Source organism: Larimichthys crocea, unplaced genomic scaffold (assembly GCF_000972845.2).
Source record: "Larimichthys crocea isolate SSNF unplaced genomic scaffold, L_crocea_2.0 scaffold33, whole genome shotgun sequence".
In the NCBI taxonomy this organism is placed as follows: domain Eukaryota; kingdom Metazoa; phylum Chordata; class Actinopteri; family Sciaenidae; genus Larimichthys; species Larimichthys crocea.
In genome coordinates this window covers 797,746-810,219 of record NW_020854355.1, presented here as the reverse complement: position 1 = coordinate 810,219, position 12,474 = coordinate 797,746, and the positions used below count along the sequence as shown (strand labels likewise).

Sequence of the window (12,474 nt, the reverse complement as noted above, 5' to 3'; positions counted from 1 at the left end):
GTATGTCACCTGCGGGTCGCTGAGGTCCTGCGGGTCGCTGGGTTACCTGCGGGTCGCTCGCTGAGTCACCTGTGGGTCGCTTTGAGAAGTCACCTGCGGGTCGCTGATGGTCACCTGCGGGTCGCTGAGGTCACCTGCAGGTCGCTGAAGGTCACCTGCGGGTCGCTGAGGTCACCTGCGGGTCCTGAGGTCACCTGTGGTCGCTGAGGTCACCTGGCCGGGTCGTGCTGAGGTCACCTGTGGGTCGCTGCAGTGTCACGCGGTGGGTCGTGAGGTCAACCTGCGTAGTTGGTTGTTGAGTTAATTATTGATTTAAATTATTGATTAATTATTGAGTGATTATTTTCTGACAAGCGTGTGACCCTTCTTTCAGTGATGCAGAACTTTCTGCAGAACTGAACCCAGTATCTCATCAGAAACACCTCACACAGCGTGACTGCATCGCGAGCCTCAGCTCACCTGTCCGGACTTCCGCAGTGAGCTCTCTCTTGCAGTGTAGTGTAACCAGCGAGCGTCATTATTAGATTTTTTCCCCAGGCGCAGGTGGGTGGTAATGTTATTTTGCTCGTGCACATCCCATGCGGTGAAGGATTGAGAGGGTGCGCGGTAATCCAAGGACGATGTCAGCCAGCAGCTGAGACTTAATGTGTCTCCGTAATCCAGCTGTGCTCCATTTAAATTGTCATTAAATCTGATAAAAACATCCAGAACCACGATGAATGTGTGTGTTCTATGTTCTGTTAATGAAGCAGAAACATGAAGAAGAGAACACGACTTGTGTCATCATTTCAACTTGTGTGACTAAATACCAAGGGAATTGTAGTCCTAGGTTTGTGGACTACAGTTAAATCACCTCGTAGTGATTGTAGTAAGAGCTGTGTCTGTCTTCACCTCCATGAACATGATCTGGTCTGTGGTTATTGAAGTGACAGTCTGCAGCCTCATTCATCTTTGGCTCACTGGGCAGTTTGGCACTGACACTGAACACAATGTCTTGTTTGCATGTTGTGAGTCTTGGTTTGTGTTTCTACATTTACACTAATATGTTGGTCAAACTACGATGCTGCATCGCTTTAAATGTTGAAGCCTCGAGGCGCCTTTCCTTACTAGAGAAACTCCCAAAACCTAGGACTACAACTCCCTTGATGTTTAGCTCAACTATTGACACAGTGTTTGCATGAAGGCTCATCAGAGTGTTCTGCAGACTTCAGCGTTTGTTGTGTTTTTCAGCTCAGGCTGAACTGGAACCAGCTCCCCCTTTATAACCATACAGTCTCTTATTGCTCTGCACATGGGATTTGATGACAATAAGAAAAATCATCCTCAATATGTGGTTCTCTCTGTATTTGCCTTTGTAATCAGAAAGCCGGTGGCCTGAATCTTCCACAATGTTTTTACTGAAGTGAAGTGAAGTGCCCTGAGAGCAGATCTGCATCCACCTTCTTGGATAGAAGAATGATCAGAAGTGAGAGAGTCCGGAAGCCATCAGCAAGCGTGCAGGAGACAGGAAGTGACAAGGAACGAGGACTTGTTCTGTCCTGAAAGGTTTTTGACACGCAGTATATTAGCCGTCCGATGCGGGATTCGAACCGGGGCCAGCTGCAGCGAGGACTATAGCCTCCACACATGGGGCGGCCACTTAACCCACTACGCTACCGACCGCCCCAGGAAACGTAACTTTTTAAACTTTAACTTTTCAGTTTTAACTAACTGGTGGTGGAATCTCTGTGAGGTTCATCCTGCGGGTCGCTGAGGTCACCTGCGGGTCGCTGAGGTCACCTGCGGGTCGCTGAGGTCACCTGCGGGTCGCTGAGGTCACCTGCGGGTCGCTGAGGTCACCTGCAGGTCGGTGAGGTCACCTGCGGGTCGCTGAGGTCACCTGCAGGTCGGTGAAGTCACCTGCGGGTCGCTGAGGTCACCTGCAGGTCGGTGAGGTCACCTGCGGGTCGCTGAGGTCACCTGCGGGTCACTGAGGTCACCTGCGAGTCGCTGAGGTCACCTGCAGGTCGCTGAGGTCACCTGCGGGTTGCTGAGGTCACCTGCAGGTCGCTGAGGTCACCTGCGGGTCGCTGAGGTCACCTGCGTGTTGGTTGTTGAGTAATTATTGATTTTAATTATTGATTAATTATTGAGTGATTATTTTCTGACATGCGTGTGACCGCTTCTTTCAGTGATGCAGAACTTTCTGCAGAAGCTGAACCCAGTATGTCATCAGAACCACCTCACACAGCGTGACCTGCATCGCGAGCCTCAGCTCACCTGGTCCAGGACTTCCCGCAGTGAGCTCTCTCTGCAGTGTAGTGTAACCAGCGAGCGTCATTAATTAGATTTTTTCCCCAGGCGCAGTGGCTGGTAATGTGATTTTGCTCGTGCACATCCCATGACGGTGAAAGGATTCAGAGAGGGGTCGCGGTAATCCAAGGACGATGTCAGCCAGCAGCTGAGACTTAATGTGGTCTCCGTAATCCAGCTGTGCTCCATTTAAATTGTCATTAAATCTGATAAAAACATCCAGAACCACGATGAATGTGTGTGTCTCTATGTTTCATGTTAATGAAGCAGAAACATGAAGCAAGAGAACACGACTTGTGTCAATCATTTCAACTTGTGTGACTAAATACCAAGGGAATTGTAGTCCTAGGTTTGTTGGACTACAAGTTAAATCACCTCGTAGTGATTGGTAGTAAGAGCTGTGTCTGTCTTCACCTCCATGAACAGTGATCTGGTCTGTGGTTATTGAAGTGACAGCCTGCAGCATCATTCATCTTTGTGCTCACTGCAGAGGGCATGTAGTTTGCAGCATGATGACACTGAACACAATGTCTTTGTTGCATGTTGTGAGTCTTGGGTTTGTTGTTTCTACATTTACACTAATATGTTGTGCTCAAACTACGATGCTGCATCGCTTTAAATGTTGAAGCCTCGAGGCGCCTTTCCTTACTAAGAGAACTCCAACAAACTTAGGACTACAACTCCCTTGATGTTTAGCTCAACTAATTGACACAAGTGTTTTGCATGAAGGCTCATCAAGAGATGTTCCTGCAGACTTCAGCGTCTGTTGTGTTTTTCAGTCGAGGCTGAACTGGAACCAGCTCCCCCTTTAATAACCATACAGTCTCTTATTGCTCTGCACATGGGATTTGATGACAATAAGAAAAATCATCCTCAATATGTGGTTTCTCTGTATTTGACCTTTGTAATCAGAAAGCCGGTGGCCTGAATCTTCCAACAATGTTTTTACTGAAGTGAAGTGACCCTGAGAGCAGATCTGCATCCACCTTCTTGGATAGAAGAAGCTGATCAGAAGTGAGAGAGTCCGGAAGTCATCAGAAGGTCTGCAGGAGACAGGAAGTGACAAGGACGAGGACTTGGTTCTGTCCTGAAAGGTTTGGAGACGAGACATTTTGACGGAGCTCGTCTCTCCTGCTGCGCTCACACTTCAGTCTGAGTCACGACAGCCTCAACCAGACTTTTCTTTGAAAGGAGATCTTCACACTTCCAAAAGTGTCGCCATTAACAAGGATTTGTTCTGAATGTTACTTAGAACACTTCAGTACACCTACATTAAAACTCTTCTGACTGCATCACCTTTATGCACGCAGCTGTAATATTTGTATATATTTGTGAGAAAACTGTGAAAATACAGGAGGTGAAATTTCCCTGGAAGACTTGAAGGTGTCAAAGCACATCACAGTTCAGTGCAGCACCTTTATAACCCCGCCTGGAGGATTCACCGTCCTTCAAGTGCCCGCGGATCGCTGTTTTTTCCATTTCTAGGAGGGATTAGGTGGAAACTGGCTGACCTCAGGGTTCAAATGACAGAAAACGTCATCAGAGATGCTTCAGAGTGAATTCAGCCTCAGTGGGCGACCAAACACCAACAGATGAACAGTGGATGAACTCGGTCATCAAATATTCATGAGGGTTGATGCTTCAGGTCTGTGTGGACCCTGTTTGTGTTTTCTGTTCAACTTCAAACTATAATTAATGCCTGGAGTGTGTGTGTGTGTGTGTGTGCGTGTGTGTGCGTGCGTGTGTGTGTGTGTGTGTGTGTGTGTGTCTGTATAATCGTCTAAAGCTGAATCATATTTAATCAAAGTGTTTCCTTGAGGTCCTGATTTATTCCTTTAGTCCTTAAATCTTTAGCGTGCAGGATCTGAGGCGGTGTGGTTAGCCTAGCTTAGCATTAAAGACTGTCAGCTTGATGTTTGATGGAAATAACTTTCTGATTCTAACTCATGAAGATCCAGATCTGGTCTCAGTTCAGGTACGATGGTACCAAACCTGCCAACCTCAAGATGAACACACTTACATTTATATATTTATTATGTTGCGTTAAAGATTACACCATCTGATCACCCTTTCTGCACAACTGAAATACACAACTGAAATACACACAGCTTTCACACTCACAATGCTCAGATCAGGAGACAACATGCAGATCAGGAGCCACATCAGATTATTTTATCTGGAGCTGCAATTCAATGAAAACTACCGTTACACCTCTGAAGACTGTCATCCAGGTCAGAGTGTCTGTTGAAGGTTAAAAGAACCTCTTTGTCATCCAAGAGGCTTCTTCATTTCTGACTGAGTGGTGGGGAGACCACAACACAACAACCCCACAGTTGAACAACAACCATCTACAACCATGTAACTCACATGAGGGCAAGATCTGTCAACGACCCACAGACCTGCAGGTGACCTCAATGACCCGCAGGTGACCTCAACAACCGCAGGTGACCTCAATAACTTGCTTTGTGAATGTGTTCAGATTGATTGGTCTTCAGCTGTTGGACGAGAAACAAACATGTATTTAATATCTGAAAATGAATTAAGAGCTGTGCGTCTGGATGTGTCCACTGATTCATCCAACTGGAGTGCAAACGCCTCAGCGGCTTGTAATTTCTCAATGACCTGCACCGTCACGTTGATCAGATGGTGGTTCAGGTTGATGGTAGAGGGTGTTAATTCACCAGGATGGTCTACAGGTCGGGTTTGGTCTGAAGTTTCTGTTGAGTCTCACACGATGTGTTTTTTGATAACATGGGAAGTGTTTTTAGCACTCTGAGGGAACATTTGGATCACGTACCACATGTCCCATTAAAAAAGACCATCTGTCTGTCAAGCTGCTTCGCTCTCATGTTATCTCTTACATATGCTTCAGAAGTTTCTCTTGTTCAACCTGCTCTCTGGCCTCTGCTCCTGTTTCACATGCCGGTTCTGATTTTGGGGAACACGAACTTGATGAACGAAGTGCTTCTACTTCTGACTAATTCCCAACGACCTCTCGAGGGAAAACTTGAACCGGCTGCTCATGTGAATCATCTGTTGCTGCTGCACAAGTGCCTCTTAACCCACTTCTGGGTTTTCATCAAATATCGAAGAGGTTCCTCGGCTCTTCAACATGTTTTGTCTGACTTTGTTGGTTCAAATGAAAGAAGTCAAACAATTTGAACGGTGGCTCAGCCAGCAGCCAGTGGGTGGGTAGAATATCAGTTCCTCCAGCCTCTTCATCTGCAGTCATTAATTAGCATCAGAAATAATCCTTTGTGACTCGGCCTCAGACTGCACGTCATGTTCAGTTTCTGCTCAATAAACTGAGGAAGTGGATTCTTGTCATTCACTCATTTATGATTCATGCAGAGGAGATTTATTTGCCACGACAACAGTCCTCATTAGCCTGTGTAACAATTCAATTTCAGTTTTCTGTTTGAAAATATTCTGGCATACCAAACATCAATAATGAGGCGTAGCTATTAAGATCGTTAATAAGATGTAACCGAGAACATGAATTCAGATTCAGAAAGGGCTACAGGAGGGTGTGCTTGAATTATCTCACTGAGAAGGTTCATGTTTGGATGCAGGAGAGGACCTCAGATTCTGGAGGTGTCAGTGGCTGCTAGGGCGTCACGAGTTCGCCCGAATAAACGACACCCCATGACGATGCGCCCCCGGAGGCTGTGGGAGTCTGAGGTACCAGGGCCGTAGCCATCTGTGCCTGGTTATCCCTTGTGTCCAGGATGGACAGGATCAAGGAACAGCTGGGATGATGAGGGTTTTTTCCAGATGATGTGGTTCTGTTGGCGTCATCAGTCCATGACCAAGTCTGAGCCTTGGTTCTCTTCCCTAATACTCTGGGGTGGGAGTATTTTGGGGTGTTGTTCAGTAATGTGTGTGAGTTTGCGATGGACCAGCAGATTGCTGCAGCGTTGGCAGTATGCAGAGGTTGTACTGAACCTTTGTGGTTCAGATCTACACTCCAACCCTGACCTACTCTCATGAGCTTTGGGGAGTGACCCAAAGAATGAAACGACGGATACAAGCGACAGTTTGAGCGGGCTTGGCACAGCTGAGTGGAGGCTGCATTAATTAACGTTATTCTAATTAACACCAAGTGTCTCGTGCTGATCAAATGTTACAAATATCGTTTCACTGCAGCGTCGATTCAGAAACTTTACAAAGACGTTTTGTCTCAGCAGCTCGGTGTGTCTGAAACAACTGACTCACTGTCCTCTATCAGTCCAAACCTCGTCTTTCATTAACGAGGAGCTGTGATCACCGTCTGTCACTCTCATGAGGCAGAAGACGGGTTTGATAACCCTGTGAACTTTTGTCTGGTGTCACCACGTCGGATGGATCAGTGCTGAATGTGAACTGACCTGCACGTATGGACAGATGGACGGACTCTTACCTCTCTTAGGTAGCAGGATATTCCTCGGAGGGCTTCACCCATGGCCGTAGGAGACGGCAGCTGTGTGGGGAAAAGACAAAGTGAGGACAGTCTTCATATGTACAGAAGGTCCTCATAAGCACAGAGGGCAAGCGTGTGTGTGTGTGTGTTACCGGGGGCGGGTGCTCGAGGCAGGTGTGGAAATGTTTCGTCTGGTCGGGTTTGACCCGTTTCAGAGGAACCCGGGACTCTCCAATCAACTCATTATGAGTCAACTTATCCTCGTCACAGACAGTCAACCTAAGGAGAGAGGAAACGAGGAGGAAACAGGAGAGGAAACGAGGGAGGAAACAGGAGAGGAAACAGGAGAGGGGAAATGTTAATATGAAAGGTTAACACAGTGACATGAGGAGGACTCTCCACATCTGACTTGAACATAAACAGAAGCAGATGATAGCGAGGACGACGCTTCCTCCAGATCACACCTCCGTCAGCAGCAGCAGGTAGTGGAGGAATCCTCCACCTGAGGATCTCTGAGCACAGAAAAAGGTCATGGATGTGATGAAAGGTCAGATTCTGTTCAGGATGTTGGATCAAAGAGTTTTCTTACAAACAGAGGCGTGGACGTTGATCTGCAGTGGAAAGTCTGAACATTTTTGATATTTTTGATATTTTTGGGGACATGCTAAAGTTCAGACGTGTTGTCAGGGTCAGTTTAGGGTAAATTGAGGGTTTAGTTGAATGGATTATGTCAGCGATGGTCCTCACAAGTATAGAGGTCCAGATGTGTCTGTGTGTGGTCAGTTTCACTTCCTGTCAGGTGAGTTTGAAGTCAGGTGACTGTCTCTGCGGTCGTCCTGTTTGAACATGAAACTAAACTAGACGACAAAGAAAAGTCCTTTTTCTGTTCTGGACAAATCAAAGCGGATCAAAGAGGCGGCGGCTCGGTTCTGCTTGGAGATGAAGTGTGAAGCTCGGCGTTCACCTGAGGCAGCCAATCAGAGCGGAGACGACGCCGTCACAGACGGATTCAAGCACAAACACAAACAGCATCTGAAATGTGGAGACGGTGACAGGGGAACAGACGGAGAACAAAGAACCACGACGACGGTGACACCAAACAGATGCTGAAATGAAATATCACAGAGAATATATTCATACAGTGTGTGTGTGTTACTGTCTGTTACACTGTGTGTGTGTGTGTGTGTGTTTACTGGGTGTACAGGTGTTACTGTGTGGTGTACTGTGTGTTACTGTATGGTGTGTGGTGTATTGTGTGTGTGGAGTGAACTCTGAAAGAAATGTAATTTATTATTTAAGAATTGAATCAAAATGAGATTTGAAGCTGTTTGAATGCAAACGTGTCCCAAGGTCATCGGCCCCCACACACCACACACACACACACACAACCCACACACACACAACATTTTTTTTTTTGTTTTTTTTTTTTTTTTGTTCTGCCTGATCTCTTCTACCTCTATCTCTGTCTGTCTGTCTATCTGGGTCTGTCTGTCTTGTCGGTCTGTCTGTCTGTCTATCTATCTACTATCTATCTGTCCCCCCCTGTCTGTCTGTCTGTCTGTGCTGTCCTAGTCTGTCTGTCTGTCTGTCTGTCTGTCTATCTATCTATCACGTCCACCTCGTGGAGCTCTCATGCCGTGCTTCATCAGTCGACTCGTTTCAGAGTTTCCTTCTGTCTGTCTGACATTAACAATGTAAGCAGACAGAGAGTCAGGTTTCTGTCCGACAGTGATGGAAACATTCCTTCATGTTTTATTTCATTCATGTATTTGGTGAAATGCAAACTGAACAGTCTTAAACACAGCGTTGTCTTTAACATTGTTCTACTCACCGTCGTGCATCACTGTTGACAGCTCGTCTCCTAGCAACAGCGACTGTCCATAAACTGTCTCATAACAAATGGATGCAGCTGCAGTTGGACTGTGGTGAATATTCCCTTGGACAATAAGTTTGACTACAACTTTTTTGAATCTTAACTCTGAAACCATGTGAAGAAGTGAAACACTGGTCCTCACAGAGATACAATGACTCTTTCTCACACACACACATATATCTGGGGCCCTCGGGATAAACCACAAAATGTATTTTTCTCATTTTGTCTTATGAAGAGGAAAGCTTGAATCCCAGAGGAACCCAGAACCTGAATGTGGGCATGAAGGTCTGAGGAGGCGGTGGAGCTCATCACAGGCCGAGCCTCTCGGTAGATATCACTAATTAGCTTCGTTAAACGTTGTTTAAGGGAGAGATAATTGCTGCCTGGATTATGTTCAGTGTTTCGGTCCGATCCCAGAACCTTCTTTACTGTAATCATCTACTCAAACGGCACAGTGTAGACCATGAATGAGCATGTGTGAGTACTGCTCCTAAGACACAACATATAGAAATCTGTTACATGGCTTTGTTGAATACACCATTCTCATCAGTCATTGGTTATTTCTGTATAGCAGACTGTTGCTATGGATACAGTTCTGATGATCTATCCGGAGGATGACAACAGACTCAGTGAAATCATTTTAAATCAGACAAAAAATATTGATTTCTGGAGTGAGTAGCCGGATAACACACGGTGCTCACTGGACTCCCATATATATCCTCACCCTCACCCGTAATCTCAACCTCAGACAGTTTACTCAGTACTGTATTTCAATGAGAGTCTGATTTATTTAACACCATGACTGTGACTGGATGTGTATTTACTTTTTATCGTGTTTACGTGGTCTTGACACGTCCAGGTTTTGGGACATACAGTTGTGTATCATCTGCATAGCGAAACGTTTCTATCATGTCTGCTCATGTTTGTCTTTTCTCAAAGCAGTTGAACCGATCCTGAACACTGACGACATGTTTTTAGGCGGTTGAAGACACTTTGGTTCACGGAGGCCTGCGTGGTGACCAGATCAGTGTGAGGTGTCGACACACACTCCTTCTTCTTTACATTTCCCTTAGAGGTTCGTTCACAATTACACGCTGGCTTTGCGCCGTGTTTAGTTGAGATGAAATGTTTGCTCCTGAGCTCAGTAATTAGAGGCTTTCCGCTCTGTTATTTCACACGTCTTTTGATTATGGACACGCTCCTCCGGTCGCCCCCCAGCCCCCCTCTGTGCCTTCAATGGTGGAAACATTAATTCATCATTAAAGGCTGAAAAACACAGAGATGCACTGAGCTGCCTTTAAGTCTTCAGACTGCAGCAGACTCCAGTTCAAACCAGCCGCTGGCTGTTTATTGGACAGGAAGGAAGGAGAGCGAGCATTCAAACAGATCAGCTCCACCTCCTCCACCTCCTCCACCTCCTCCACCTCCTCCACCTCCTGAATCTGTTTCACACAGCAGCTCTCCGCTCTGACAGTTAAATTAATTAAAGATGACAACTGAGCTTCATGTCTGAATGTCAAGATGTCCCCGCGCTTGATTAATGGCTGTAAGTGCAATCAGAGAAATGAGATCTGATGAAACACACACACACACACTAACACACACACAAACACACACACACACACACACACACACACACACACACACACACAGACACACACACACACACCAATAACTGCACACCGACGTCTTCCTGTGCATGTCTTCTTCTGTGATCCGACGTAAATTAGGGTCTCATTCCACACCGGATTCAGAGGGTTACGAATCGTCTTCGTCTTCAGCTTATTGGCCTGAAGGACACACAGACAGACAGAAAACAGACAACAGACGACAGGCAGACAGACAGACGGAAAGACAGAGAGACAGACAGACAGACAGGCAGACAGGCAGACAGACAGACAGACAGACAGACAGACGGACAGATATAGACAGACAGACAGACAGAGGAACAGACAGACAGACAGACAGACAGACAGAACAACAGGACAGACAGACAGGCAGACAGACAGACAGACAGACAGATATTTAGACAGACAGACAGACAGAGAGACAGACAGACAGACAGACAGACAGACAGACAGAACAGACAGACGACAGATCAGTTTAGACAACAGACAACAGACAGAGAGACACACAGACAGACAGACAGACAGAGAGACAAACAGACAACAGACAGACGGACAGATATTTAGACAGACAGACAGAGAGAGACATATGGTAATATTTAGTTCAACTCTGCAGCTTATGCTCAGAAAAATAAAGCCAATGTGTCTTAAATCCGTTTGATATTAAACATTTAAACCTGGATTAAATCTAATCCAAGTTAATTTAGGCTGCACTGATCTATCGCAGTTTTATGGGACTGATATTCAGATGAAGTCTTGTCAGCTCCGAACCTGCAGGGACTCGTAGTTAAACCTTATCCAGTGTTAATTCTGACCCGTGACTCGGTTCAGTGGTAATTGTGAAAGCTTGAAAATGAGTTTTTTCTCCTGATAACCCCAAGCGAGAGGAAATCCAGCTTTGAGGCCGATGCATCCGTTTTTCTGCTCGACAGTTACAGTTTTAATTTCACAGCTTTCATAAATGTTCTGTGAAATCAGATGTAGTCCTGCTGCCCAGTCCAAACATCTGAAAGAGTCTGAACCTGGACAAAAGACAGAAACCTGGTGGTGATGTCTCTGCTCGTGTCTCACCTTACAGCTCCAGGCGAGCAGGTGAAGTTTTGACGTACGGGTCGGCCAAACGTTGAAGTCCATCGGCTTCAGACCCTGCACACCAGAACACAACAACAGGTACGAAAAACAGCTGGACCAGATCAAACACCTGACTTCAACCGGCTGACCTCATCAGCAGACGGATCTCTTAGATTTCCTCTCACAAGCTTGGACATTTGCAGAATCGATTTCTTAAAAATATTTCAGCTTTTTAAATTAAATGACCTCACAGACGTCTCAGACAGACACAACTACTACGGACATGATGGCAGAGGAGCAGAAGTGAAGAGGACGCTGACGGAGGAACTAAGAAGAGAAAAGGAGAGAGTGAGCGAGCAAGAACCGCCGACAAGAGTAATGTGGGACTGACTTTTAGGGTGGTGAGAGCTTGGTGAAATAAAGGCTTGAAAGACAGACGCCGAGCTGGGCTGACTGCTGCTGGACTAGGCAGTGATAGCAGCTGCTGCTGGGTCCGGTTCTGGTTCTGGGCTGACTGCTGCTGGACTATATGATATCAGCTGCTGCTGGGGAAAGTAAATAGGGCCGAGCTGGCTCCTCCATGTAGAATGCTACTGAAGTAAGGTATTAGTACTGTAGTATGTGTATCTTCATGCAGAACACAGATATTGATATCTGTAAAATGATTAGATTGTTCATATTGAAGCATGAATGTTCCACCCTGAGGGGACGGCCCTGCTAAAGGTGTTCGAGGACGTTTCTCTAATCCTGAGTTCAGAGTACTTGTGTCCTCCTTAACGTAAGACACCGGCTCCTTTTGTGATGCCCAGACTCAACTTTGCACCTAAATAACAAGATCTGCAGGAAACCTCAGGTGGTGAAACAGGGGGGGGCGCCAGCAGGGGGGGGGCAATACCGCACACAGAGGGAGTGAGAGGGTCCCTCAGTAAAATGTTCAGGTCTTCAGCTCAGGGTCCTTTCTTCATCTTGGACCGCTCGCGTGTTGATTGACCTTTTCTTTCTAAAAAGAAGATCATTTCATTCTGTCACCAGCAGCAGAACATTTCCACAGCAGCCAGTACTTTGCCTTTTCCTTGTTGAAGCGTTACATCGAACACTTCCCTTCATTCCTCACCGAGAAACCACCTTCACTACAGGCAGCGCAGAGCTGATGAACACGTCCAGGTCTGGAAGTGCTGCAGGCGGGAATCATTAACATCAAGTAGGAACAGGAA

At 46.3% G+C, this 12,474-nt stretch overlaps 1 protein-coding gene across 2 annotated transcripts in view; it reads right to left on the bottom strand.

Annotated features, from left to right (window-relative positions):
* Positions 1–12,474, bottom strand: part of doc2a (double C2-like domains, alpha) — a 38,392-nt gene that overhangs the window by 6,638 nt on the left and 19,280 nt on the right. For both annotated transcript variants that reach the window (XM_027276232.1, XM_027276233.1), the window contains exons 6-7: positions 6,844–6,970; positions 6,692–6,751 (exon numbers count right to left, since the gene is read on the bottom strand). In XM_027276232.1, the coding sequence (XP_027132033.1) occupies positions 6,692–6,751; positions 6,844–6,970 (187 nt within the window). The remainder of the gene's footprint in view (positions 1–6,691; positions 6,752–6,843; positions 6,971–12,474) is intronic.